Genomic DNA, 27868 nt, shown 5'->3' with positions numbered 1-27868 from the left:
GGTTCATCTGCCTCACCTAAAGCCCATTCTGGTGGGAAGCTGCTAACAGTCAGTATCTGGATAACATTTGTGAAATGCTTGATAATGTATGTGATATCAACAGAGGTATATTTTATGGGTGATTTAAATATTGACTGGCTTTCATCAAGTTGTCCACTCAAGAAAAAGCTTCAAACTGTAACCAGTGCCTGTAACCTGGTTCAGGTTATCAGTCAACCTACCAGGGTAGTTACCAATAGCACAGGAATCAAATCATCAACATGTTTTGATTACATCTTTACTAATGCTGCAAAAATGTGCTTGAAAGCAGTATCCATATCCATCGGATGTTGTGATCACAATATAGTAGCCATATCTAGGAAAACCAAAGTTCCAAAGGCTGGGCCTAATATAGTGTATAAGAGGTCATACAATAAGTTTTGTAGTGATTCCTATGTTGTTAACGTAAAGAATATTTGTTGGTCCGTGGTGTGTAATGAGAAGCAATCAGACACTGCACTTGACACATGTATGAAATTGCTAATAAGCATACACCTATTAAGACAATTACTGTAAACACTATTAAATCCCTGTGGATTGATGAGGAATTGAAAAATGGTATGGTTGAGAGGGATGAGGCAAAAGGAATGGCAAATAAATCTGTCTGCACAACCGATTGGCAAACATATTGCAAATTGAGAAATCATGTAACTAAACTGAATTAAAAAAATAACTACACTGTGAAACAAATATAAATTACATAAAGAATGACAGTAAAAAGCTTTGGAGCACCTTAAATGAAAGCTCCATCATTCATTGAATCAGATGGCTCATTCATCACAAAGCCAACTACTTTTGCCAACTACTTTAATGATTTTTTCAATGGCAAGATTAGCATTACATGCCAGCAAACAAACACTGACACTACACCTCCAAGTATATCTGACCATATAATGAAGGACAAGCATGGTCATTTTTAATTTTGTAAAGTGTGTGGAAGAGGTGAAAACATTATTGTTGTCTATCAACAATGACAAACCACCGGGGTCTGACAACCTGAATGGAAAATTACTGAGGATAATAGCGGACGATATTGTCGCTCCTATTTGCCATATTTTCAATTTCAGCCTACTAGAAAGTGTGTGCCCCCAGGCTTGAAGGGAAGCAAAAGTCATTCAAAAGTCATTACGAGGGCTGTTTTGTTAGACTTCAGTGTGACTTTTGACATTATCGATAATAGTCTGCTACAGGAAAAACATATATGTTATGGCTTTACACACCCTGCTATATTGTGGATAAAGAGTTACCAGTCTAACAGAACACAGAAGGTGTTCTTTAATGGAAGCCTCCCCAACATAATCCAGGTGGAATCAGGAATTTCCCAGGGCAGCTGTCTAGGCCCATTACTTTTTTCAATCTTTACTAATGACATGCCACTGGCTTTGAGTGTCTATGTATCCAGATTACTCAACACTATACATGTCAGCTACTATAGCAGCTAAAATAACTGCAACACTTAACAAAGAGTTGCAGTTAGTTTCAGTGGGTGTCAAGGAATAAGTTAGTCCTACCTATTTCTAAAACTAAATGCATTGTATTTGGGACAAATCATTCACTAAACCCTAAACCTCAACTAAATCTTGTAATAAATAATGTGGAAATTGAGCAAGTTGAGGTGACTAAACTGCTTGAAGTAACTCTAGATTGTAAAGTGCCATGGTCAAAACATATTGATACAACAGTAGCTAAGATGGGGAGTAGTATGTCCATAAAAAAGCTCTGCTCTACCTTCTAAACAAGGCAGGTCCTACAGGCCCTAGTTTTGTCGTACCTGGACTAATGTTCAGTCGTGTGGTCATCCAATGGCTGACCCTTGGATGTATACAGAGAGTTAATATTAATAATATGCATGTCAATCTCTCCTGGCTCAAAGTAGAGGAGAGATTGAATTCATTACTACGTGTATTTATGAGAGGTATTGACTTGTTGAATGCACCGAGCTGTCTGTTTGAACTACTGGCACACAGCTCAGACACCCATGCATACCCCACAAGACATGCCACAAGAGGTCTCCACAGTCCCCAAGTCCAGAACAGACTATGGGAGGCACACAGTACTACATATTCCACATCAAGTAACTGATGCAAGCAGTAAAATTAGATTTAAAAAACAGATAAAAATACACCTTATGGAACCGTGCAGACTGTGAAGCAACACAAACATAGGCACCGACACATGCATACATACACACACGATAACATATGCACTATACACACACGTACACATGTTTTGTACTGTAGATATGTGGAAGTGGTGGAATAGGGGCCTGAGGGCAAACAGTGTATTGTGAAATCTGTCAATGTATTGTAATGTTTTTAAAATTGTATAAACTGCCTTAATTTAGCTTGACCTCGGGAAGAGGAGCTGCTGCCTTGGCCATTGCTGTGGTGAGAGAAGCGTGCCTGTATCTCTTACATAACTAGAATGACATTCACTTTCTCTTGCTCTCTCTGCTCTGATAGACATGAGCTTGCAACTCTTATCGCTCCAGCGTTGCACATCATTCATTTCCTTACAGAATCATGGCCACGGGAAGGGTGCTGGAGGTACCACAGCACCCCTGATGAATTTAAATACATTTGCCAAAGTTATAGAATGACTGCTCTCTGTTTAGAGAGAAATGAAATCATTCAGAAGACTACACCAGGAGTATGCCTATAATTTAGCCACAGAGGATCAATAGATTATTTAAAAAAATATCCTAGCTGTGGATTGTGTGTATCCAATTCATAAGGCATGCCTACAGTTAGGAAAGTGTGGCAAATCTGTCAGTGAACAAGCACTGATCATATACGGATTCCCGTACTGCTGCTCATTCCGTTCACCAGCTCCGGAGGTCTACATCACCAGCCTTCTAGACGTCACTGAACTGGATTCATTACCACCAACCCCGGACTGTCTTGTCTCATTACACACACCTGGTTCCCATTCTCCCTGATTAGTATGTGTGTATATATGTGCCCTCTGTTCCCCATTGTCCATAGGTTATTTTGACCATGTCCGTTGGTCTTGTGAGCACCTGTGCTGTTGTATCGGCTTCCATGCTACCTGTTGTGCACTTGTTTTACGGCTCTCGTCCCGTGTATTATTTAGAGGTTTACACCTCGCTCTTTTGTTTGGGTGGAGAAAATAAACACCCCTATTACATATTCCTGCACTTGTTTCCTATCATTATACAGCGTGACACCTTTCGCAATATTTCAACAGCATTGTTTTACATAAGGGCATCAGCAATCACGGGTGAGTGAGCTGTGCATCATTGGGTGACTCAGTGAAAGTGGAAAGCTTTTTTACGACTCTAATTTCCTCCTCATATTGTATAATATGGGTGTGTCTCCACACACCTGGGCCTCGGTTAATGATGGATTCCAGACAGGGTCGTTTTTATTGAGCTCAGATTCTCAGCTTGTCAGGGTCAAAGTAGACTGTCATTGCAATCATTTGTGAGGTATAAAAAAAAATCTGCTAAATTATTCAGTCATCTAAAATGACGTAGAATTGCATGAAATGCCATTATAAAAGGCCAACATTTTCCCGGAACATAGGCTATACACTTTTCCCTCCATGTTTGCAACTTTTGCAAGGGCCTCTACTCTACTGCTCTATGCCAGTAGCAAAAGCTATGATAAGGCATGCAATGCTTTTTTATGTAATTGAGTAGGCCTATATATTTGTTTAATCAAATTATTTATCTAACAATAAAAATCCAATGGAATGTCATTTTACAAAACAGTACTAAAGTAGCTGCTCATCTTTACTTTGTAGGTATTTTCACTTGGTAATGAGTACTAAGTAATTTTATAGAAATTGCTCATAGGTAACTATAAAGTTACACTTCACGTTAAATAGCTAAATCCTGTGTAAGAACTAGCGGCAACCTTGTACTTACCCAGATATTACAGATATGTACTCTGTGGTGTATTAATGTGTTTATTTTCTCACTTGCATGGTGCTTTCAGAAGCTGACGATTAGATTGTCAGAATGGGTAACATACTTTGTAGGTACACAATAATTCAAAGTAAGTACACCTCACGATACCCTTCATAACTAAATCCTGTGTAACAACTAGTAATTACATTGTACATATGTAGATATTACATGTACTCTGTGGTGTGAAAGTGTTCTTCTTTTCTCACTTGGATGGTGCTTTCGGAAGCCTTACAATGAGGGCCCGGTTGTAAGGATGGATAATGTACTATATAGGTACACATTAATTACAAGTAAGTACCCCTCATGACACACTTAATTTTAAGTAGCTAGATATTGTGTAACCCCTAGTAGTTACATTTTACTTATGCAGATATTACATGTACTCTGAGGTGTACTTGTGGGTTTAACCTCTCACTTGGCTGGCAAGGAGGTTCTCACTTGGCTGGCAAGGAGTCTTACTGGGTAACGTACACATGAAGTATTTCATTTGTATTTAACCCTTATTTTACCAGGCAAAGTAACTGAGAACACATTCTCAATTACAGCAACAATCTGGGGAAAAGTTACAGGGGAGAGGAGGGGGATGAATGAGCCAAATGTAAGCTGGGGATGATTAGGTGGCCATAATAGTGATAATAGTGAGGGCCAGATTGGGAATTTAGCCAGGACACCGGGGTTAACACCCTTACTCTTACGATAAGTGCCATGGAATCTTTAGGCACCATAGAGAGTCAGGACACTTGTTTAACGTCCCATCTAAAAGTCGACACCCTAAACTTACAACAACAACAAAAATATTAGAATCTGGGATGGCACCCGTATGGCAGACCTTAGTCAGTGAAGTTGACATATGTCCAAGCTGTTATTGTAAACTCCACCAAGTTAACCCAGATGGTACACTTTTGGGGGGCAAGTGCAAGCAACAACATTGAGTGTAGATTTTGAAAAGTGCATATTCACAATAAGGTAATTCAAGTTTATTGAGCCTCCAATCTTTGTAATCTCGGACGCCCAGTGTCCTAAATCTTTCCACAGGATATTACAACCTTGTGACAGTTATTACTGAATCAGATGCAGCTAAGAATTTAGTGGAAACTTGCACCTATCAAGTGCACATGCACTTAGCCTACAGTGCATTCGGAAAGTATTCATACCCCTTCCTTTTTTCCACATTTGTTACGTTACAAACTTATTCTAAAACATTTAAATATGTTTTACACCTCGTCAAGCTAATGACAAAGTGATTTGCATACGTATTCAGACCCTTTGCTATGAGACTCTAAATTGAGCTCAAGTGCATCCTGTTTCCATTGATCATCCTTGAGATGTTTCTGTAACTTGATTGGAGTCCACCTGAGGTAAATTAAATTGAATGGACATTATTTGGAAAGGCACACACCTGTCTATATTAGGTCCCACAGTTGACAGTGCATATCAGAGCAAAAACCAAGCCATGATGTTGAAGGAATTATCCATGGAGCTCCGAGACAGGATTGTGTCGAGGCAAAGATCTGGGGAAGGGTACCAAAACATTTCTGCAGCATTGAAGGTCCCCAAGAACACAGTGGCCTCCATCATTCTTAAATTGAAGAAGTTTGAAACCACCACGACTCTTCTTAGAGCTGGCTGCCTGGGCAAACTGAGCAATCGGGGGAGAAGGGCCTTGGTCAGGGAAGTGACCAAGAACCTGATTGTCCCTCTGACATCAGCTCCAGAGTTCCTCTGTGGAGATGGGAGAACCTTCCAGAAGGACAACCATCTCTGCAGCACTCCACCAATCAGGCCTTTATGTTAGAGTCGCCAGACAGAAGCCACTCCCCAGAAAAAAGGCACATGACAGCCCGCTTGGAGTTTGCCAAAAGGCACCTTAAGGACTCTCAGACCATGAGAAACAAGATTCTCTGGTCTGATGAAAGCAAAATTGAACTCTTTGGCCTGAATGCCAAGCGTCATGTCTGGAGGAAACCTGGCACCATCCCTACAGTGAAGCATGGTGGTGGCAGTATCATAATGTGGGGATGTTTTTCAGCAGCAGGGACTCTGAGACTATTCAGGATCGAGGGAAAGACAAATGGAGCAAAGTACAGAGAGATCCTTGATGAAAACCTGCTCCAGAGCGCTCAGGACCTCAGACTGGGGCAAATGTTCACCTTTCAACAGGACAACGACCCTAAGCAAACAGCCAAGACAACACAGGAGGGGCTTCGGGGCAAGTCTCTTACTGTTCCTGGGTGGCTGAGCCTGAGCCTGGACTTGAAACCGATCGAACATCTCTGGAGAGACCTGAAAATAGCTGTGCAGCGACACTCCCCATCCAACCAGACAGAGCTTGAAAGAATCTGCAGAGAAGAATGGGATAATCTCTCCAAATACAGGTGTGCCAATCTTGTAACGTTCTACCCAAGAACACTTGAGGCTGTAATCGCTGCCAAAGGTGCTTCAACAAAGTACTGAGTACATTTTGTAAAAACCTGTTTTTGATTTATCATTAAAGAGTATTGTGTGTAGATTGAGGGGTGGGGGGGACTATTTAATCAGTTTTAGAATAAGGCTGTAAAGTAACAAAATGTGGAAAAAGTCAAGGGGTCTGAATACTTTCCGAATGCACTGTACATATACAGTATGTAAAAATATTGTAGTATAATGTAGTATGTGCAAAACAAACAAAGACCCTCTAAGACCAATGTACATGTGCGCACTCACACACACACACACACACACACACACGCTCCAGCTCAGTTCTGTCTCCTCAGTGGAAGCGTAGCCTTCCCTCAGCCTCAAACAGCTTCTCTTCCTCTTCAGAAAGACAGTTTCCTTTCAAACTGTGGGTGAGAGTGATGACAGAGCACATGATAATCATGAACCAGCAATGCATTCAAAGACTCACAGACAAAGTAGAAATGGTGAAAGATGTTTTGGAATAACAATTTATTAATATATAAAATACTATATTAATATATAAAATACTATTATTAACCTGGTTTAAAATAGAGGAATGTGCCTTTAAGCGAGCATGAGTGCGACATTGCGTCACATTGCGTACACTCACCAGATCTCTTTAAGTGATGTGTTGTGGGAGAGAGCCTCTGACAGCTGTCTGATTCCATCCACTGTCAGCTGATTATTGATTAACCTGCGCAGAATGGAACAGAGGGGTCACTAGGTTAACCGGCTAACTTTTATTCACATTCAGAAATACATTTTGTTCACTTTCTGGTTAATTCTAAAGCTAAACTTCGTTATTGGTTGTTGGGAGTGTGTTGAGACTGGGGCCTGCCTTACCAGAGGTGAGATAGACCCGTGTTGGATCTGATCAGCTCTGCCATGTCTGGTGCTACATCATCTGACAACTCGTTTTGCACCAACCTAGAACACCACAACACACATTTAAACTGTACTGTACTCCAAGACACAGATACACATTTTCAAGTCTTGTGAACATGAGACAGGCATACATGAAGGTTAATTCAAGTCCTACCAGAAAATTCGGAGCCCTCTATTGTCTTTCAGTGCTTTGGCCAAGCTCCGCCCACCTTCTGAAGTGATGCCATTGGCTGAGAGACTGAGGGAGAGAAGAGCAGAGTGACATAGTGTAAAACAGATACTGTAGTTTCTCTGTGTATCTAAAAGTAAGAGTTCAATAACCCATACTGTATAGCTGATTATACAACAGGTGAGTCTAATCCTGAATGCTGATTGGTTAAAACCCGCATTCCAGCCGGTGTCTATTCCACAAGTTACCACCGGCTAAATCTATCACATTAAAATGCCTAATTACTCTGTTCCACTGACTGCGCAATCCACTGTCTCATCAGCCCAGCTAGACAATATATAAACATGATCTCCACCATAAAAAGCATCTAGACATTATCTCACATTTCTGTTAACTAAATGTTAGTCTTTCATGTCCCATAGTAATGAATGTGTCGGGATTCGAAATCTTGAAATCATGAATCAGCATAATTTTTATGGATATATACAAAGAACTATCCCTAGAAAACAGGTCAAAACTAAACAAAGTGCAGCTAGTTTGCAGTCTTTCCAGCTTCAGTTTGATGTGATTGTGTTTGCTGTGTTGTTGGCTAGCTCCTCTGAACCACAGTGTCCTGAGTAGTGAGCACATTTTCTATGCCAGATGAAATCGTGCCTCATTAGCTCATGTGGAAGGACCAACCAGGCATGTGAGTCAATGAGTCAATGTGACCAGAGGCAATTAAGCACAGCTGACGGTACTAATGACTTATTATCTTTTCCCTACAAGAGGGAGGAGGGAAGATAAACTATCTCTGGAGGATGGCCACCAAGAGAGGGGAGCTATCCAAGAAGAACCATTAAGACGGTGACAAACCTGTGGTTTTTGTTATAGTTTAAAGATAATCTTCTTATGTTCCTGTTTCATCTAAAGGAGATGTTTATCCTTGGGAGATTCTCATTGATTGTGTTGGAGTGTTTGTACTGACAGAAATCCCTCAATAGAGAACTGTGTTCTATCAAGAAAACCTTCTCCTAACTCGTTTATTCCACCTTTCCGCTTTAGAGTGAAACCAAATTACTTGGTCCGCTAACACCCACTATTATGGATGTATCCAAATAAATGTCACTAGAAAACAGCTTAAGCAAATGCTGCTACTTTGTTGTTCTGGCTACACTGTTTGTCTACACTGTTTTGACTTGACTGTAAGTTAGCCATAGTTGGCTAGCTAGCAAGCAAGGGATAAGAACGGAACATTGGAACATAAATGGAACATTTAGGACGAACGACTGGGTCGCGTCCATAGATACGAACGACTGGGTCATGTGCCAATATATCCTCCAAGCACCGGCTTCTCACGCGTCATCACTTAAGTGTCCGTAAGTAAAATTTGCACCAATGGGTTATACAACCTCATTACTGACATCAACTGTCATGAACCACAGGTCTGGGATAACTGAGAATGGCATGGCACAATTAGTGCCACTCGCTAGGTTTCCATTCAATTGGCACAAAATGTGCATGTGAATATCCTAAAAATAAAATATTTTCCCAAAAGTGGTAGGTTTCCACCAAATGGACTTGTTGTGGATAAAAATTAATGCAAGTTGACAGCGCACACAATGTTATTTTTGTTGCTAAGTTTTCATGTACCAAATAAAATTTGAATATACCGATCACAAAAGCTGTTGCGTTAAATAGCCCAATCTAGTCTTGGCAAGTGCACTCTAGCATCAGTTCTCAGATACAGTGAAGGTAGACTAGTCTACATGATGAGATTATTAGGGATGTTTCTATTTGTCAAACGGCAGTCAAGCATCGATCATCATGTTACCAGAATAAGACAATATTTATTGGAAAGGATCATCTAGCTCATCACTGTTCACTTTCAGCACCCTGTGAAGTTCAAGATACTTACAGTATTTCATCTGTAGCCTAGTACACTGCATGGTCTCCCAAGTTGTAGTGGGAGGACCACATACCATATCAAAACACCACTCCAAGTTACTTCGATATGATGGTTATTATATCAATATTTGTGGCGTTTAAACAGCTATTTCTTGCATTATTAATTTTACCGACACTAAAAGATCCCACAATGTCCAACAAACCAATGATGTCTCTGCATTTATAAAGTTGTACCAAAACGTCCTGTTTCCATCACAGCTGTCATGATTGTTTTTATACGGTATGACTTCACCCGCATAAAAACTGTGGATGGGAATGTGGTTACTGTGCCAAATACTCAGTTAAATAAAAACAATAATGAGATATCTTGCCATCTATCTCACCAGAGGTTGGTAAGACTTGGGTGATTCATCAGGGCCTCTGCGAATGCTCTTGCTCCTTCATCACCAATACTGTTCTCCCACATTCTGAAAAACAGGAACAATCCATCCCATGCACTCTGTTAATTAAATAAAAAAATATTGTAATAGTGCACTTACCCCACATCAAAGATAGATGTGCTCTTCTGAATGGCACTGGCCAGATACCTGCCACCCACACTGGTGAACTTGTTGCTGCCAACCCTTTGAACAAATCAAAGTGCCAAAAATAAACATTTTAATTCATACACAAGTAATTATATAATTGATTGGACATACTGATTTACATACTTGACGACTCTTAACTTAGGACATTCCTCAATGATATGAGCAATTAGCTTGGCTCCGATGTCCGTAATGAGATTATTGTAAAGTCTGTAAAATCAAGAAAGCAGAAATACAGTCACGTTATATGAATTTGTCATACAGCATAATACAGTACTAAAGTTCGACAGGCAAGTTGACCCTGATAGACACTGACTCACCCCAAAACCTCCACCACTCTGTATTTGATAAGCTCCTCAGCCAGTACTTCAATGCTGCTGTCTGAGATCTGATTGACACATAACCTGAAATGGAGAAACAAATTTAGCTGAAAAGCTATACTTTATTTGTGAGTGCTGGTAGCCTTTTTTTAAACAGTGGCATAAAGTACATAGTGTTTCCATCTGCATATATTCCTAATTCCTCACCTCACCACGGTCATCTTACTGAATGAAGGCCTGAGCTGCTTGACCCCATAGTCACTGATGTTGTTGTTGTCCATGTCCACCCCGAGCCTCTTCCGCCGGTGCTGCAGCACAAAGTTAAGGGCACTGCAGTCGCCAGAGGACACATTACAGTAGCCCAGCTTGATGTAGTCAGCTGTGATTCCCTTCGCAGTCAGCTGGGCCACCTCTTTACTTCCTGTCTCGAAGATGCAGCGCAGCATCCACAGGAAGTTGGGCAGGACATGCACCTTGCTGCCCTCCTGCTCTGTGCTGTGGAGTGGCAGACCGCGGAGGTGGGACCTCACGCTGGTGAACAGGTAGGACTTGAGGACCGCCCGCTTCCTCTTCAGCTGCGCTGGAGGAACCATGTGCTCCAGCAGGCCGGCATTGGCCTTAGACAGCAGTCCACACAGGAAGAGGTTGGCGTACTGGAGATGCTCGTTGGTCTTGAACGGGTCCTTTCCCCTGGGTTTGGAGGAGCCACCGATGCAGGGGAAGACACATGATAAACAAGATGTGTTGTCCCTCCTGCTGCACTCAGTGAAGAACTTGAGGATGTTGCTGACGCTGGCCTGTTCATCCAGAACCAGGGAGAATGCAGCCAAGAAGGACTGTAGGGTGAGATGAAGGAACTCAAAGGTAGAAGGGTTTCCACAGGCATCGTAGCGGCTGACCGATCGGAGGAAACCCACCTGAAAGTCCTCCTCATTCAGGCCACAGGAGGTCACCTCCTCCTGGTCGAACACAAAGCCTCCTCTCTCCGTGCCCAGCAGAGCCAGCTTCGAGAAGGCTGTCAGTGGCCTCAAGCCTGCCCTGAAGGTATCAGCGGGGCACCTGGTGTTTCTCGTCAGGAGGCCCGGTGGGGGAGCAGCCCCCCGGCTGAAGAAGACTTCAGAAAGCAGAAGGAATATGTTAGTGAGGGTCACGCAAGCCTCTGGCAACTCAAAGTCATCGTAGACTGAGTGCAGGTGTTTAAAGCTCTTGAAGACGATCCAGCAGAAGAGGGGGATGGAGCAGAGGCCACAGAGGTCGGGGCTGGCATCCAGCTGGACTGAGACCAGGACCCTGTGCTCCTGCTCTTTGAAGTGTAGGTTGGTGTAGGTTTGAAGGTGGGCCGGAGAGAACCCACGCAGTGCCACCCTCTTCCGGATCACCCTGCTCTGGACCTCGGTGCCTGTCCGAGCAGTAAGGACCTTCCGGGAACCACTGAGCAGCTTCCCACAGAGCAGGTTAATGAGCACCAGAAGAGGGTGAATCTTCTCCTCTGGAGAAACCACCTCAGGCACGTTCCCCAGGTTCAGATCAGCCTGGATCTCATCATAGCCGTCAAATGTAAAGAGAACCTTTTCGGGGAAGCGGAGGATGTAGCTAAACACCTCATTGTCTGCATCTTGGTCGGGGTAGCAGTTGTATTTGAAAAGCAGGTCCCTCAGTGAGATCTCGTCTGTCTCCTTGAATGTGCTGAACATCCTACAGCGGAACTTGAAGAAGAACATGGCGTCTGTCTGTTCCAGCTCCCTATTGGACCACAGCCTCTGGAGCTTCTGGAGGAGGATGGACTTGCCCACCCCAGCGTCCCCCGTGATGAGCACCGTCTCTGCCTGTGGGTTAAAGACACCCTGCTCTCCCAGGAGCTGCTCCAGACCCTCCAGGTGGCCCAGGCTCTCATTGCGGTCATTCAGGAGCTCCATCAGGGTGTCTGTATAGAGCTCCTCCAGCTGGGTTTCTTCTTGCTGGGCGTAGGATGCAATGAAGAATGTGTCTCGGCCCAGCTCGTGCCTCAGCTTCTCACAGTACCTACTAACTGAGAGGAGGGGGGTAGGGAGAATAAACTGGAGTCTCATTCTCAACTGCTGATATTCAGCCAAAATATACAGTAGTTTCCCCTGTGATTCTCTAATAGCTTACATTTTCAATGCACTGTATTTTTTTATTGTTAAGTACAATTCCAATAACACATATGAAGTGCAGCACCATACAGTTTACTGACATACTTACTAGGGTCCGTGTTCTTCACTGGTATGTCCTGTATGAAGTCTGGTGGCTGGTAGTTGATCTCTTTAAGCCATGGTTGGAGGTCTATGTATGCATCATAAACTTTGTAGAGAATATATAGGAAGTATTCACATGCCTGCTCCCCTTTGCTTTGGACCAATTCCAAGATTTTACGCACCTGAGCCATGTCAATCATAATTAAATAATATTTACTTTACAGTGATTCAATATTTAATAATAATTTGACAGCTAACAGTTCCCCCCTTTTACACACCTACACGATGCCAATCATATTTACTTACCAGTGATTCATATTTAATTAATATTACTTCCCACATTTTGATTAATGTGGCCAAACAGGATTTTTCACAGATAAGATTCTGGCAACATACCAAATACCATTGTATTGCAAAATCAAGTCTTTATATTTTCTCATCTTAAAATCAATTAGTCCATTTTAGTTTGGGCCAAGTAAGCTATTTGTGAATGCAAGAGCATGTCTTTGTGATGGGCACTTTGTCATTTAATGTGTGTTGTCCAAATGGACATGTATCCTCTCTGAAACCCTCCTATGGTAAATTACCTGGTCTGTCTTGGTGGCTGAGCGCTGGATGATTTCTGTATCCTCAAAACACAGAAAGCCACTTTGTAGGAGGTTATCCAGAATGCACTGCGTGCTCTTCACCTGGGAGACCAGTAGCTCACGGTGCAAGGTGAACAGTTGGACAGTGGACACATGGCCCATTAGTCCAGCACAGACTTCTTCGGCACTGGAGCCCATAATATGCATGCAGCTGGACTTCAGCTTTTACTGGAAGAGAGTAGGGGGAATTCAATAGCGGAATGGTTTCATTTCAAGAGGATAAAGCAGAGATTTCACAATTGTCTCCTGTGTGCATATTTATCTCCTGTAGCAAATAACAGAGAATCATCAATTAGGAGAGAATTATGGATCCAACAAAATGGATAAAAGACATGTGAATGTGTAATGTACAGAATCACATACAGTATAATATGGGCTGGAACATTTAGCCTACCTTCAAAAACGCGTTGATTACATTGTTCTTATGGGCACTCTCCTAAAGCGCTGTCGAAAAACTTGGGAACCACAGCTCTCCATTAAAACAAACTCCTATTGCTTATGAAACTGTTGAAAATAGAGTACAACAGGATATTAATTAAACTTTTCTCTAAGACCAGGATATTAACCAAACGTGTCTCTCGGACTGTTAGAAGAGTGATCTAGTCTTGTCTCAAACAGTTTTCTGAAGAGAGGAAAAACACTGAACACTGTACTGGCTCGTTATCGGGTCTTTCCATGAGGAAGTGAAACCCAAAACAGCCTGGGATGCTTGTAATTTCACCTCAGATTGTGTAACTGCGCTTTTGGCATGCTGTGTTATCTGCCTCTTGCCATAACAGGAGCAAAGCATAATAGCAAACACATTATACAGGACCCGGCTCTAGCCTTTTGGGGGCCCTAAGCAAGATTTGGTTGGGGGAACCCGAGCTGGCGGTAAACATTTTTAGGGGCCCGCTCTTCACTGTGGAGAGACGTTTTTAAGGTTACTACAAGCTCCACTCCACTGATCTACGTGCTTGCGTGCACGTGGGCAGAGTGGAATTTTTGGAGTAGTCAACTCCTTTTGGTAAAATTATATCCTCACCGGTTCCACTCCCTTTCACAAGGGGGCAATAGAAAAGTATTTTATTTTTGTCTTTTCATTTTGTGAAAACATGAAGTTGCCTTCCCTTGCTAGTAGTAGCTAGCTGGCAGGCTGGCTAGCTGGCTTTAACCTGGCTAAAAACATAGAATACTAGCCAGTCTTTTTAGCTTCCCATATCTCCATGTGAAATAATCCGATTTATAATAGCAAAATATACCAGGAAAATGTTCTTATATTTGCCAGTGTAACCTAAAACATTATCCCAGTTTGAAATGCTGCTTGTGTATTCATTCCCATATCAGCTAAAAATAGAACCACGTGTTTTGGTTAGGGAGAAAAAAAGCACATACTGTATCTCGCAGCTGTTTTTACCAGTAGCCTGGAATCAGTAGTTATTGCTTCTAAACAAAATATATTTTGGGGGGAATTCAAATAATGTTTGGTTTATTGTTTGAACAATCACTGAGAATATATTTGCTTATCAATGCAAAATAGGCTACTTTGATGCATAGCCTATTAATAGTCTATAGAGAGAGAATAAAGTAGACGGCGCACGGCAAACGTCTTTTTATTTATTTATTTTTTTACCTTTATTTAACCAGGCAAGTCAGTTAAGAACATATTCTTATTTTCAATGACGGCCTGGGAACAGTGGGTTAACTGCCTGTTCAGGGGCAGTACGACAGAGTTGTACCTTGTCAGCTCGGGGGTTTGAACTCGCAACCTTCCGGTTACTAGTCCAACGCTCTAACCACTAGGCTACGCTGCCGCCCCGTCTGATTTATGACCCTATGTCCGGGTGACCCGAACATGCCCAAATATGGGCATCCTGTCAGGACCTCCTGGAGGGAAGGTGTCACGGTTATGGCCATATAAGTGCATCCTGTTGTCAGTGTTACAGTGTGCTTGTTATTTTATATCTATATTGCATCTATTCCTTTGAAGTTGTCATGATGATTGATGTGTAGGGACCTGGTTGAACTGGGTGGGATGTGTTTGAACATTTCAAAGAGGATGGCCCCACACCCACCATATTTTATTGCCCTTAGGGTTGTTGTCTATGAAACAGGAATGTCCGGTGAACACTAAACAAGATTTTAAAAATAAAACCCAGAACATTTAACAGAAAATTATGTCTCCTAGGCAAATTCTCAGGGTGCTATGCCTCTCTTGTCACGAACCCAATGATAAAAGCATCGAGGACGTTTTATATGAAGCCCCTGAATGTTTTAAAGGAGTTTTGGATACGAGTGATGGACATATGGCTTACATATTCCAACCTGAGGATTCTACTGTTAAGATTTTCACAGACAGCAGTCCCAAACCCCTTTATCATGCAAAACCTGGGAGTTTTTCTCCTGCGCTGCGTATGAGAGAATGGCTTAAGATAAGGCTAGTGCTCTGTCAAATTGAACAGGCCCTGAGTGGTACAAACATGCCTGGCTTTGCATTGGAAGAGCTTGTGTACGGGCGCAGTGATTTGAAAGCCATAAGGATCTCTTCGATGGCGTATAGCCCTGACTCCAAAGTGACAATTTTAGCATGTGAACAATTTGATAGTACAAATGCGACGAAGTCTGTCAGTTCATATGTATTTTCCAAAGCCTGCAAGGATGTAAACGTTTTTATGCCAGTGTTTAGCTTTAAATGGATTGATTACCCTAAATTCATAACATGGATGAATAAACTGGACAGTCTTTTCCAAAATCGTGTACAATTACTGGCCGCTTCTATCCTTAAGACATACCCAGCGTCTACATGCCAGACGTTTGATCTATCCCTGGAGTGAAAACATACCGAGCCTTGACGGAGCGTGTGTGGGATATCCTGCGATGAAGAGAGTCTGTCTTGACGATGGTGAATTGGAAACTGATGGCAGTATAAACATATAGCCGGAATAACCTGCCCCTTTATCTGTAATAAAGGAATAGTAAAAATGTTTAAGTAATTATAGCCTGTTTTAAAAGGTCTGTACTAAAGATTTAGAATTAAATGGTTTTAAAGCGGTATCTCACCTTTAGCGAAGGGGAATCTCTTGTTTTTTCTTTTCGTCCCAGTCTGTCGCGGAGAAATGCAATGTCTTATTTTATAGGAATACAGTCTTTCCTACAACGGTTTGTTATAAACATTAAAGGTTATTGAAAGTTTAGTACTGTCTGGTAATGATGTATAACTGTTGTACAACCAATGTTTATAATTAAAACATACATGCATGTTTCAATATTGCGCAGTAAAATTGTTTTGGATTCATTATAAGATGTTTTAAAGACGTCTGTACTAAACATTATGAATTAAATAAATGGTTTTAAATAGGTACAGTGGGGCAAAAAAGTATTTAGTCAGCCACCAATTGTGCAAGTTCTCCCACTTAAAAAGATGAGAGAGGCCTGTAATTTTCATCATAGGTACACATCAACTATGACAGACAAAATGAGAAAAATAAATCCAGAACATCACATTGTAGGATTTTTTATGAATTTATTTGCAAATTATGGTGGAAAATAAGTATTTGGTCACCTACAAACAAGCAAGATTTCTGGCTCTCACAGACCTATAACTTCTTCTTTAAGAGGCTCCTCTGTCCTCCACTCGTTACCTGTATTAATGGCACCTGTTTGAACTTGTTATCAGTATAAAATACACCTGTCTTTTGGGGCGTTTGAAACCAAAAAGGTATGTGAGGCTGTTTAGATTTGGATGTGCGTCTCTTAAAATGGGCACTTTCGATTCATTAACTCACATGCCTTTCAAATACGTATTTATCTCACCCCCAAGGACGTGGGGGGCTAAAAAGTCAAACAACCCCGGCAGAATATATCTTGTCTAGACAACCTCCTACGGTTTAAAATAGATGTTATTTCTAATCAGCCCATATACAAACGACCCCCCCACCCAGGTCTCTAAATTTATATCGGTGATAAGAGAATGATGTTCTCCAGGTACATCACCCAATTTAATTATATTACTCTCAGTCTGCAAACCAGAATGTGTAAGATCCTGGTCGAATGAAACAGATGGAGGCCCAGCTAAATAGTCAAAAAGGTTTATTCACGGGATGTTCTGAAGGCAATAATACAAATCAATTCATTTTATACTGACTTCTCACGCCCACACACACACACACACACACACACACACACACACACACACACACACACACACACACACACACACACACACACACACACACACACACACACACACACATACCCACACACACATGCACACAAACAGACGCACACACATGTCCTGCTACGCACACACTGTCTGTCTCACTACCCAGCCGACAGAGATAGTGAGTGACCTTGTCCTTGGCGTACTCCCCGTTCTCTCCCAAATCTCTAGTCAGGTCGGCACCAAGCTCAGACAGTCTGTGTTTAAAATACCATAAAGACATATTTGTTTTACCCTAATTCTGACTAGGACTACACATTTATTGATTATGATTTTATACTGTAATGACCTGACTAGATCATAAATGAACAATTGTCCAGACAGAGGCTTGAGTTTGCGAATTGACGGTTTATTAAACCAACTTTACACAGGCTACTGTTTGGGCCGTAGCACACGCCAAATAGATGACAGATAACCCACAAGCCAATCGTGACCTTCTCTTGTGAAGCCCAGACGTAAGAGAGAGAGAACAAAGGCTGAACTTGGTCTTAACTTCCAATGCTCCACCCCCCTGCCCAACCCCCCTCCACGCCACTCCGCCAACCACCAGGATGCCCGGCATCAGAACATTCCAGGCATTCCCGTGATTGGCAGATAGCAGGTTGATTGACATGTCGGACCCCGCGAACACCGGGTACTGGTCAGTACAACACAACCACCTCCTAGCCTAACACATAACACACTGTCTGTGCGGGTCGCTACAATACATTCTAATCAATTCCATACAATTATATGTTTCAGGGCGGAATATTCTAATTAAATCGGACCCCCCCAAGCTGCTACCCATGATGTAGGAAATCAAAAGGAAATACAGGCAGACAGAATAGAACCTGTGGTCTCTAAACATTCAGGGTTACTATATGGTATTTTTTTTTGCCGCCCGAAAAAACGTCACCCCCACTCTGTAAGATCCTTACAGAATATCTCTCCTTTGAGCCCCGACAGCAGCGCGAGTGACAACCGATCCACTCTGTATGAACGACCAAAAGCGCAACTCCAGACAAGGCCAGCAGCCCAGAACAGCTGAAAGACCATCTGTGAATCCGTCCTAATGGAGCTTTTGACGGCACTAGGTATTTTCAGGGAATGGTATGGATATTATTGATATTATTGTAATATTAAACAGGAGTTATATGTTTTTTTTAAACCAAAACAAACATTTTTTTAGGTAATATGTCAAATGCACGTATTCTTATAATTTAAAATGTATAGTATATATAGTGTATATGTTAATATTATCTAACGTTTGTAGGGTATCCGTCCTTTACGCAGTTGCTCCAATGAATAAATTATCTGGAACAGCCTTCGTTAGAAGGGGATTCAGCAAAACGTGTGCAACGTGTACATTAAAAACAAAACGTGTGCACCCTATATTAAAAGCTATTTTAATAGACGCGCGCCCTCTACTTTATTCTCTCTGTCTATATATAAGATCAACGAACCAGGCAAGCTTAATTTCCTACACAACACTACCTTCATGGCTACGGAAGGGATGATTACAATATTTTTATGTGGCACGGGAGTATGTCGAATGTCGGAGTGCACTACAAGGAGCCGTCCCTTTTATGACGAAAAATGACATTGCGACACTGCGCTACTCTATCGGCACAGTTTGCATATTCTGTGTGGACCCCTTTAAAGTTCATTTTTAAAGCTAATTTCCTGCAATTCTACACATTTTATAATGACTTATGCCATGTTAATGATATCTGAGTGAGAATAACTAACAAAATCTATGTGGGCCCCATGGAGGTCAGAGCCCCTTGGCACATGCCCTGTGTTCCGGTAGGTATCTGTGCATTAGAGACCTCCCTCTAACTCACAGAAAGCTCTGAATCAAACTCCCATTCGCCATACTTTTGTTACTCACTAAATTTGGAGTTTCGCTGAGCAACTATATCCATTTTCTCCCATTACCGCCAGTATGTATTTCCTAAAAATATCTAAATAAACATTTACAAGCAACCAAAAAGGAAATCCTCTTCGGCACCTCCATTGTATTGAGCTGTTGTAGACTTCCGACCTGTGGCATTAATGTGTGATGTATGGTCCCTTCATACCCCTTGACTTATTTCACATTTTGTTGTGTTACAGCCTGAATTCAAAATGGATTCTTTTTTTTCCCCTCACCCTGGTCTGATTCACCTGTCTTTGTGCTTGTTCCCACCCCCCTCCAGGTGTCACCCATCTTCCCATTATCTCCTGTGTATTTATACCTGTGTTTTTGTTTGTCTGTTGCCAGTTCGTCTTGTCTTGTCGGGTCTTACCAGCATTCTTTCCCACCTTCCTGTTGCTCTAGTTCTGTTTCCTAGTTTTTCCCAGTTCTGACCAGACTACCCGCCCTGAACCCGAGCCTGCCTGCTGTCCTGTGCCTGCCTGACTCTGACCTGATTACGAATCTCTGCCTGCCCTGACCCCGAGCCTGCCTGCCATCCTGTACCTGCCTGACCTTGACCTGATCACGAACCTCTGCCTGCCCTCAACCTGCCCTTTGCCTGCCCTGTGTTTCTACTAAATAATCTGAGAACTATACTATCCGCCTCCCAGTGTCTGCATCTGGGTCATATCCTGAGTCGTGATACACCCATCTACACACAATACCCCATAATGATAAAATTAAATAAATTATATAAATTAAGACATGTTTTGAGAAATGTTGGCAAATTTTTCAGAATGAAATACAGAAATATCTCATTTACATAAGTATTCACACCCTAGTCAATTTTTGTATAAGAACCTTTGGCAGCGATTAAGCTGCTGTCTTTCTGGGTAATCTCTAAGAACTTTCCACACCTGAATTGTCCGACATTTACAAAATTTACTATTTTCAAAATTCTTCAAGCTAGATTTTCAAGTAGATTTAAGTCAAAACTGTAACTCGGCCACTCAGGAACATTCACTGTCTTCTTGGTAAGTAACTCCAGTGTAGATTTAGCCTTTTGTTTTAGGTTATTGTCCTGCTGAAAGGTGAATTCATCTCACAGTGTCTGGTGGAAAGCTGACTGAACCCAGTTTTCCTCTAGAATTTTGCCTGTGGTTAGCTCCATTACATTACTTTTTGTGTCCTGAAAGAATCCCCAGTCCTTAACGATTATAAGCATACCCATAACATGATGCAGCCACCACTATCCTTGAAAATATGGACAGTGGTACACAGTAATGTGCTGTATTGTATTTGCCCCAAACCAAACATCTTGTATTCAGGCAAAAAAGTTAGATGCTTTGCCACATTTTTTGCAGTATTACTTTAGTGCCCTGTTGCAAAACATGATGCATGTTTTGGAATATTGTTTTATTCTGTACAGGCTAACTTCGTTTTACTATCATTTAGGTTAGTATTGTGGAGTAACTGCAATGTTGTTGATCCCATCCTCAGTTTTCTCCTATCATAGCCATTAAACTCTGTAACTGTTTTAAAGTCACCATTGGCGTCATGGTGAAATCACTGAGCAGTTTCCTTCCTCTCTGGCAACTGAGTTAGGAAGGATGCCTGTTTCTTTGTAGACACTGGGTGTATTGATACAACATCGACAGTGTAATTAATAATTTTACCATGCTCAAATGGATACTCAATGTCTAGGTGCCCTTCTTTGCCAGGCATTAGAAAACCTACCTGGTCTTTGTGGTTGAATCTGTTTGAAAATCTCTGCTCGACTGAGGACCTTACAATTATCTGTATGTGGGGTACAGAGTCAGTCTGTCCATGCAATTTATGTGACTTGTTGAGCAGATTTTTACTCATGAACTTATTCAGGCTTGCCATAACAAAGGGGTTGAATACCGTGCATTTGGAAAGTATTCAGAACCCTTGACTTTTTCCACATTTTGTTACATTACTTACTGCCTTATTCAAAAAACTGACTAAATAAAAAACAATCCTAATCAATCTACACACACAATACCCCATAATGACAAAGCAAAAACAGATTTCTTTATATATTTTCAAATGTATAAAAATTAAAAACTTAAGTACTGAGTGAAGGGTCAGAATACTTATGCAAAGTTGATATTTCATTTTTTACATTTGGCAACAATTCTAAACCTTTTTTGCTTTGTCATTATGGGGTATTGTGTGTAGATTGCTGAAGGGGGGAAAACGATATATATTTTAGAGTAAGGCTGTAAAGCAACTAATTTAGGAAAATGTCAAGGGGTCTGAAAACTTTCTGAATGCACTGTGTGTCTGGAACCGTCCCTGACATTGTACCCAATCAATCAAGTATGTGTGTGTGTGTATGTGTGTGTGTGTGTGAGAGAGAGAGATAGATAGAGTGTGTGTGTCTGTGTCACACTTCCCAAGCAAAATAGAGAAACTTTAGTAAAAGAAAATTCTATGCCAGACATTGTCATTCATTTTTCAATTTATTTGGTATCACATCTAAAATGACTGGCTCACATTTTACACAGAACATTTGGGAATATATACCAGTGTGCCACTTAGTTTTTTTTATTTACTCTAATGCATTTTTACTTAAGCTGATTGTTGCAACAAAAGTACAACAGGGACATTTGAACTTAGACAACTGAGTCTTATGTCAATTTCCCTCTAAGGTTGTTACATTAAGTGATTTCTCTTTCATCTTCTTTCCTCTGGTACCATCTACAAGCTTTTTCCTTTATCAGCAGGTTTCAACGCGGTGATGTCATCTAAAATGGACGGACCGCTGTAGCCATTGGTTTCCACTGCCTCCAGCTTCTTAATGTAATCCAGAGGTAAGCCGTTTTGTTTTGCTCCAAGACAAACAACCTGTAGGACAAAGTTAGTTGCTTTTGTTAATAACACGACCCATGGGTATTTGCATAAAACATTCTACTTCTGTATTGGGTTTCGACATTTTCCCATTAAATATAACACAAATGCATTGTTCGTGCATTTGGATATGGCCAATGGAGGCATCCTTCAAACTGGCTATCAAAACTATCCTTATTTGTGTATGATTAGGCTGCTTTATAGCAAAAGACAGACATATAGCGTACCTGTTTGTATGGAGGTGAGGTCTGGTGAACTGTGAAGTTGTTCATCTGGTAGGTGCGACAGAGGACCTCTCCCTCGTCTGTGTTAATGGTAACGTCTAGTGGACTGTAGAATCCTATTCCCACTCCTTCTTGCCTGGAGAACACACAGTTAAGAGCAGATATGAGTTGTTCATCCTTTGGAGATACTGTTGATTGAAGTTACAAATTCATGCCATTCTCTACAGTTTGTAAAACAATCCAGAATGTTATATATAAATGCCATAGACATCAGTTGTACCACTTTTTCCACTGGCACCAGAATTGTATTAGGACCTGCTTGAGGGAAGAGAACTAGGAGAACCAGGGGCTTATTTCCGTTGACTAAGCCTTCCGGGCAAATATGTACATTTGGAATATCCCACTACAGGTCCTAGGACATCATCTCAGCAACAATTCCTATTCAGGGCTGTTCAACTTCACAAATCGCACCCCATAGGGATAGGCCTATAACACTGTAAATGAGCCACCCACTTGTCTAAACTGATGAGGTTGTCCTTGTCCATCTTCCAGACCACTCCCCAGACCACATCTCCCTTGGACTCTTCTATAGTAGCAACACCACCATGCCAAGAGTTGGTGTTGTTGAACTCTTTCTTCCAGTATCCAAATTGAATCACATGATCCTGTCAAATAGAATATTCAAAAGCATACACAGTAACTTCATAATCACATGTACGTAGCCTAATCACAATTATTTGTTAAAGCATTGCTAACAGCATAATTAATAGCTTGCACACGTATCATGGCAAATGAAAACTCCGATGCCAACCTACAATGCTTGGTGCCAACTTCTCAGCATCTTCACAACAAAACATACGCACTGAAGCCTACCTTCAAACTGCCAGTTGTAACAAAAACCGCGGATGGATTCTTCAGCTGCAGTCTTTCCTTCAGCAGATTACTTCCATAAGCGAAATACATAAAGTAGTCAGACACGGATGAGTTTGAAACACTTGTTCCATTATTTTCAGCGGTGGCAGGAACCGCTTTTGACGCAATTTGTTGATGAAACAGTGCAAGTAAAATCGTGTAAGTAAGGTATGACATGGTCTATCCGCTTTGTGATGGTGAGTATGTTAACCAGTTGGTAATGTTGTTATTTTATTACTTGCTGTCTTTAGAGAAAGGGCTCGACCACTGTACCTCAGCGTGACGGCGCGCTGATTGGCTGAGCGCTAAACGAGGAGGGGCATGCATGAACAGACAAAACAGACAGAACACCCTGTCGTCCCCTTCAGTTGATAAGATGATCATTCTTTTTCATTACATTTCTAACATGATTCAGTTATCACAACAAAACATAGTATCCATTCTGGGTGAAATGAGAGAGTTTAAAAAAAATAAAAAAATAATGCAATTTAAACTAGTTTGTTAATAGTGCCACTTGAAGCCCAGTGGTATAAAGTACTTAAGTAAAAATACTTTAAAGTACTACTTAAGTCGTTTTTGGAGGTATCTGTACTTTACTTTATTAATTATATTTTTGACAACTTTTAGTTTTACTCCACTACATCCCTAAAGAAAATAATGTACTTTCTACTATTCCCTGACACCCAAAAGTATTTGTTACATTTGGAATATTTAGCAGGACAGGAAAATGGTCCAACAAACTTAAAGAGAAAATCCCTGGTCATCCCTACTGCATCTGATCTGGCAGACTCACTAAACACAAATGCTTTGTTTGTAAATTATGTGGGAGTGTGCTCAACTGAGTATTACAATTGTTGGGAAAATTACTTGTGTCATTCACAGAGTAGATGTCCTAACCGACTTCCTAAAACGATAGTTTGTTAACAAGAAATTTGTGGAGTGGTTGAAAAACAAGTTTTAATGACTCCAACCAAAGTGTATGTAAACTTCCGACTTCAACTGGACCTTTACTTTTGATACTTAAGTGTAGACTTTTAGACTTTTACTCAAGTAGTATTTTACTAGGTGACTTTCGCTTTTATTTTAGCAATTTTCTATTAAGGTATCTTTACTTTTACTCAAGTATGACAATTGGGTACTTTTTCTTCCAATGTTGAAACCAGACTTTTTTGCAGTGTTGTTGGGCTTATATTCACATCCGTAGCAACAGCCCCCTGTAAATCCTTTCTCAATAGAAGCATTCAGGGAATTGTAGCTTTAAGATTAAAGTTAATAAGTACGATTAGGAGATTAGGTTTATGTTAACTACTATATTTTCCAATACTATACACGTTTCACTTCCAAAAGGATTCTAAAGTTATATTCCACCAATACAGTCATTTTTTAAATGGAATTTGTGCAATACATTGAGTGGATGCATTAATGCATTATTTTGTGGAAAGGGAAGTTAGAAAGAGTGTTAGAGGAATTGAATTCCTCTTCATGCTGGTGGTGCTGCTCCATCAGCTTGCTTGGGAATACCTGCTGGCCTTATGCCACATCATCCTCACCTGGCTGGAGGAGGCTGTACGGAGGCTATTGCTATGATGCCTTTGTATTGTACAGTGGGAGAGAGGAGCGCTGGGTGGTGGAGCAGCTGCTTCCCGGCCTGGAGCAGAGGGGGTCTCTCTGTGTCTATGTCTGCATAGCAGGGACTTCCAATTGGGGAAGGACATTGTGGACTACATCACAGACAGCCTCTACGGTAGGTATCCTGGACCACTAGAAATACTATATACAGACGCACTGGTTAAAAATACCAAGCCTATGGCATTACCATCTAATGATCCTTCTTACTGGTCTGGTTCCAGGCAGTGGTGAGACGTAACAACCTGAACAGTAACTGGTCACACCCTCCGTCTGCTGGTGGAGCAAAGGGTCATCCTTATCTTCCTGGAGGAAATCCCCCCCAGCTGTCTGCCCACCACCGCCTGTCTAGGCTGGTCAATACCAGGTACGTACAGTATGTGGAGAGGGGGTTCTGTGAACTACACTCTATCATTTATTTAACTAGGAAACATCCTTGCGAAAACATACAGTGCGTTCGGAAAGCAATCAGACCATTTGAATTCTTCCACATTTTGTTACATGACAGCCTTATTCTAAGATGGATTCAACGTTTGTCTCTGTGGATGGTTTGTCCTCTGGCAAATTAACTGTACATTTTGGTGATGTTATTCAGAAACATAATGTTAACTTTCACTGCTATGCGGATGACACACAGCTGTACATTTCGATGAAACATGGTGAAGCCCCAAAATTGCCCTCGCTGGAAGCCTGTGTTTCAGACATAAGGAAGTTGATGGCTGTAAATGTTCTACTTTTAAACTTGGACAAAACAGAAATGCTTGTTCTAGGTCCCAAGAAACAAAGAGATCTTCTGTTGAATCTGACAATTAATCTTGATGGTTGTACAGTTGTCTCAAATAAAACTGTGAAGGACCTCGGTGTTACTCTGGACCCTGATCTCTCTTTTGACGAACATATCAAGACTGTTTCAAGGACAGCTTTTTTCCATTTACGTAACATTGCAAAAATCAGAAACTTTCTGTCCAAAATGTATGCAGAAAAATGTATCCATGGTTTTGTCACTTCTAGGTTAGAATACTGCAATGCTCTACTATCCAGCTACCTGGAAAAAGCACTAAATAAACTTCTGTTAGTGCTAAATACAGCTGCTAGAATCTTGACTAGAACCAAAAAATGTGATCATATTACTACATTGCCTCTCTACACTGGCTTCCTGTTAAGGCAAGGGCTGATTTCAAGGTTTTACTGCTATCCTACAAAGCATTACATGGGCTTGCACCTACCTATCTTTCCGATTTGGTCCTTCCGTGCAAACCTACACGTACACACTATGGTCACAATACGCAGGCCTCATAACTGTCCCTAGAATTTCTATACAAACAGCTGGAGGCAGGACTTTCTCCTATAGAGCTCCATTTTGGAATGGTCTACCTACCCATGTGAGAGATGCAGACTCGGTCTCAACCTTTAAGTCTTTATTGAAGACTCATCTCTTCAGTAGATCCTATGATTGAGTGTAGTCTGGCCCAGGAATGTGAAGGTGAACGGAAAGGCACTGGAGCAACTAACCGCCCTTGCTGTCTCTGCCTGGCCAGTTCCCCTCTCTCCACTGGGATTCTCTGCCTCTAACCCTATTATAGGGGCTGAGTCACTGGTGCACTGACGTGATCTTCCTGTCTGGGTTGCCCCCCCCTCTTGGGTTGTGCCGTGGCAAAGATCCTTGTGAGCTATACTCAGCCTTGTCTCAGGATGGTAAGTTGGTGGTTGAAGATATCCCGCTAGTGGTGTGGGCTGTGCTTCGGCAACATGGGTGGGGTTATATCCTGCCTGTTTGGCCCTGTCCGGGGGTATTGTCGGATGGGGCCAGAGTGTCTCCCGACCCCTCCTGGCTCAGCCTCCAGTATTTATGCTGCAGTAGTTTATGTGTCGGGGGGCTAGGGTCAGTCTGTTATATGTGGAGTATTTCTCCTGTCTTATCCGGTGTCCTGTGTGAATTTAAGTATGCTCTCACTAATTCTCTCTCTCTCTTTCTTTCTTTTTTTCTCTCTCTCGGAGGACCTGAGCTCTAGGACCATGACTCAGGACTACCTGGCCTGATGACTCCTTGCTGTCCCCAGTCCATCTGGCCGTGCTGCTGCTCTAGTTTCAACTCTTCTTCCTGCGACTATGGAACCCTGACCTGTTCACCGGATGTGCTACCTGTCCCAGACCTGCTGTTTTCAACACTCTAGAGACAACAGGAGCGGTAGAGATACTCTGAATGATCGGCTATGAAAAGCCAACTGACATTTACTCCTGAGGTGCTGACCTGTTGCACCCTTGACAACCACTGTGATTGTTATTATTATTTGACCCTGCTGGTAATCTATGAACATTTGAACATCTTGGCCATGTTCTGTTATAATCTCCACCCGGCATCACCAGAAGAGGACTGGCCACCCCACATAGCCTGGTTCCTCTCTAGGTTTCTTACTAGGTTCTGGCTTTTCTAGGGAGTTTTTCCTAGCCACTGTGCTTCTACACCTGCATTGCTTGCTGTTCTGGGTTTTAGGCTGGGTTTCTGTACAGCACTTTGAGATATCAGCTGATGTAAGAAGGAAATTTAAGAAGAAAAATAATATATATATTTTTTAAAATGTCAATCTACACACAATACCCCAAAATGACAAAACAAAAACAGGTTTTTAGACAATTTTGCAAATGTACTAAACATAAAAAAGATAAATACCTTATTTACGTAAGTATTCAGACCCTTTGCTATGAGACTCGAAATTGAGCACAGATCTGTGGAAGGGTACCAACAAATTCTGCAGCGTTGAAGGTCCCCAATAACACAATGGCCTCCATCATTGTAAAATGGAAGAAGTTTGGAACCACCAAGACTCTTCCTAGAGCTGGCGCCCAGCCAAACTGAGCAATCGAGTGAGAAGGGCCATGGTCAGGGAGGAGACCAAGAACACAATGGTCGCTCTGACAGAGCTCCAGAGTTCCTCTGTGGAGATGGGAGAACCTTCCAGAAGGACAACCATCTCTGCAGCACTCCACCAATCAGACAAAAGCCACTCCTCTATAAAAGGCACATGACAGCTCGATTGGAC

The 27868-nt window shown here is 41.7% G+C and overlaps 2 protein-coding genes across 3 annotated transcripts; both read right to left on the bottom strand.

Moving 5' to 3' along the window:
- Positions 1–3955: 3955 nt before the first annotated feature.
- LOC118372608 (nucleotide-binding oligomerization domain-containing protein 1-like) lies at positions 3956–13771 on the bottom strand. Its single transcript, XM_035758542.2, has 12 exons — positions 13512–13771; positions 13058–13285; positions 12478–12652; positions 10462–12283; positions 10255–10338; positions 10061–10144; positions 9890–9973; positions 9734–9817; positions 7449–7532; positions 7253–7336; positions 7020–7103; positions 3956–6792 (listed from the first exon to the last, which is right to left on the bottom strand). The coding sequence occupies exons 2-12, from the start codon at positions 13262–13264 to the stop codon at positions 6720–6722; spliced, it is 2865 nt and encodes a 954-aa protein (XP_035614435.2). The 5' UTR covers positions 13265–13285; positions 13512–13771; the 3' UTR covers positions 3956–6719.
- A 7887-nt stretch (positions 13772–21658) lies between these two features.
- On the bottom strand, positions 21659–23503 carry LOC118372610 (gamma-glutamylcyclotransferase-like). 2 transcript variants are annotated; one of them, XM_035758545.2, is made up of 4 exons: positions 23163–23503; positions 22803–22954; positions 22293–22425; positions 21659–22062 (listed from the first exon to the last, which is right to left on the bottom strand). In XM_035758545.2, the coding sequence occupies exons 1-4, from the start codon at positions 23376–23378 to the stop codon at positions 21916–21918; spliced, it is 648 nt and encodes a 215-aa protein (XP_035614438.1). In that variant the 5' UTR covers positions 23379–23503; the 3' UTR covers positions 21659–21915. The 2 variants fall into 2 exon arrangements, with proteins under 2 accessions (XP_035614438.1, XP_035614439.1); XM_035758546.1 differs by lacking the exon at positions 23163–23503 and adding an exon at positions 23105–23152.
- Between the last annotated feature and the right edge of the window lie 4365 nt (positions 23504–27868).

The sequence above is a fragment of the Oncorhynchus keta genome, chromosome 34 (genome assembly GCF_023373465.1).
Source record: "Oncorhynchus keta strain PuntledgeMale-10-30-2019 chromosome 34, Oket_V2, whole genome shotgun sequence".
NCBI lineage: Eukaryota > Metazoa > Chordata > Actinopteri > Salmoniformes > Salmonidae > Oncorhynchus > Oncorhynchus keta.
The sequence above is the reverse complement of the archived record's forward strand: the minus strand, read 5'-3'. Positions and strand labels throughout refer to the sequence as shown.

What these genes read in the sequence shown, in the direction of transcription:
- LOC118372610 (XM_035758545.2), bottom strand. Translation starts at nt 23,378, where the DNA reads ATGTCATACCTTACTTACACGATTTTACTTGCACTGTTTCATCAACAA. An exon ending in TTACAACTGGCAGTTTGAAG is followed by an intron (nt 22,955 to 23,162) that starts GTAGGCTTCAGT and finishes TCTATTTGACAG; the next exon opens with GATCATGTGATTCAATTTGG. An exon ending in CCTCACCTCCATACAAACAG is followed by an intron (nt 22,063 to 22,292) that starts GTACGCTATATG and finishes TTTGTCCTACAG; the next exon opens with GTTGTTTGTCTTGGAGCAAA.
- LOC118372608 (XM_035758542.2), bottom strand. Translation starts at nt 13,264, where the DNA reads ATGCATATTATGGGCTCCAGTGCCGAAGAAGTCTGTGCTGGACTAATG. An exon ending in AGAGTGGTGGAGGTTTTGGG is followed by an intron (nt 10,145 to 10,254) that starts GTGAGTCAGTGT and finishes TTGATTTTACAG; the next exon opens with ACTTTACAATAATCTCATTA. An exon ending in ACGGGTCTATCTCACCTCTG is followed by an intron (nt 7,104 to 7,252) that starts GTAAGGCAGGCC and finishes CATTCTGCGCAG; the next exon opens with GTTAATCAATAATCAGCTGA.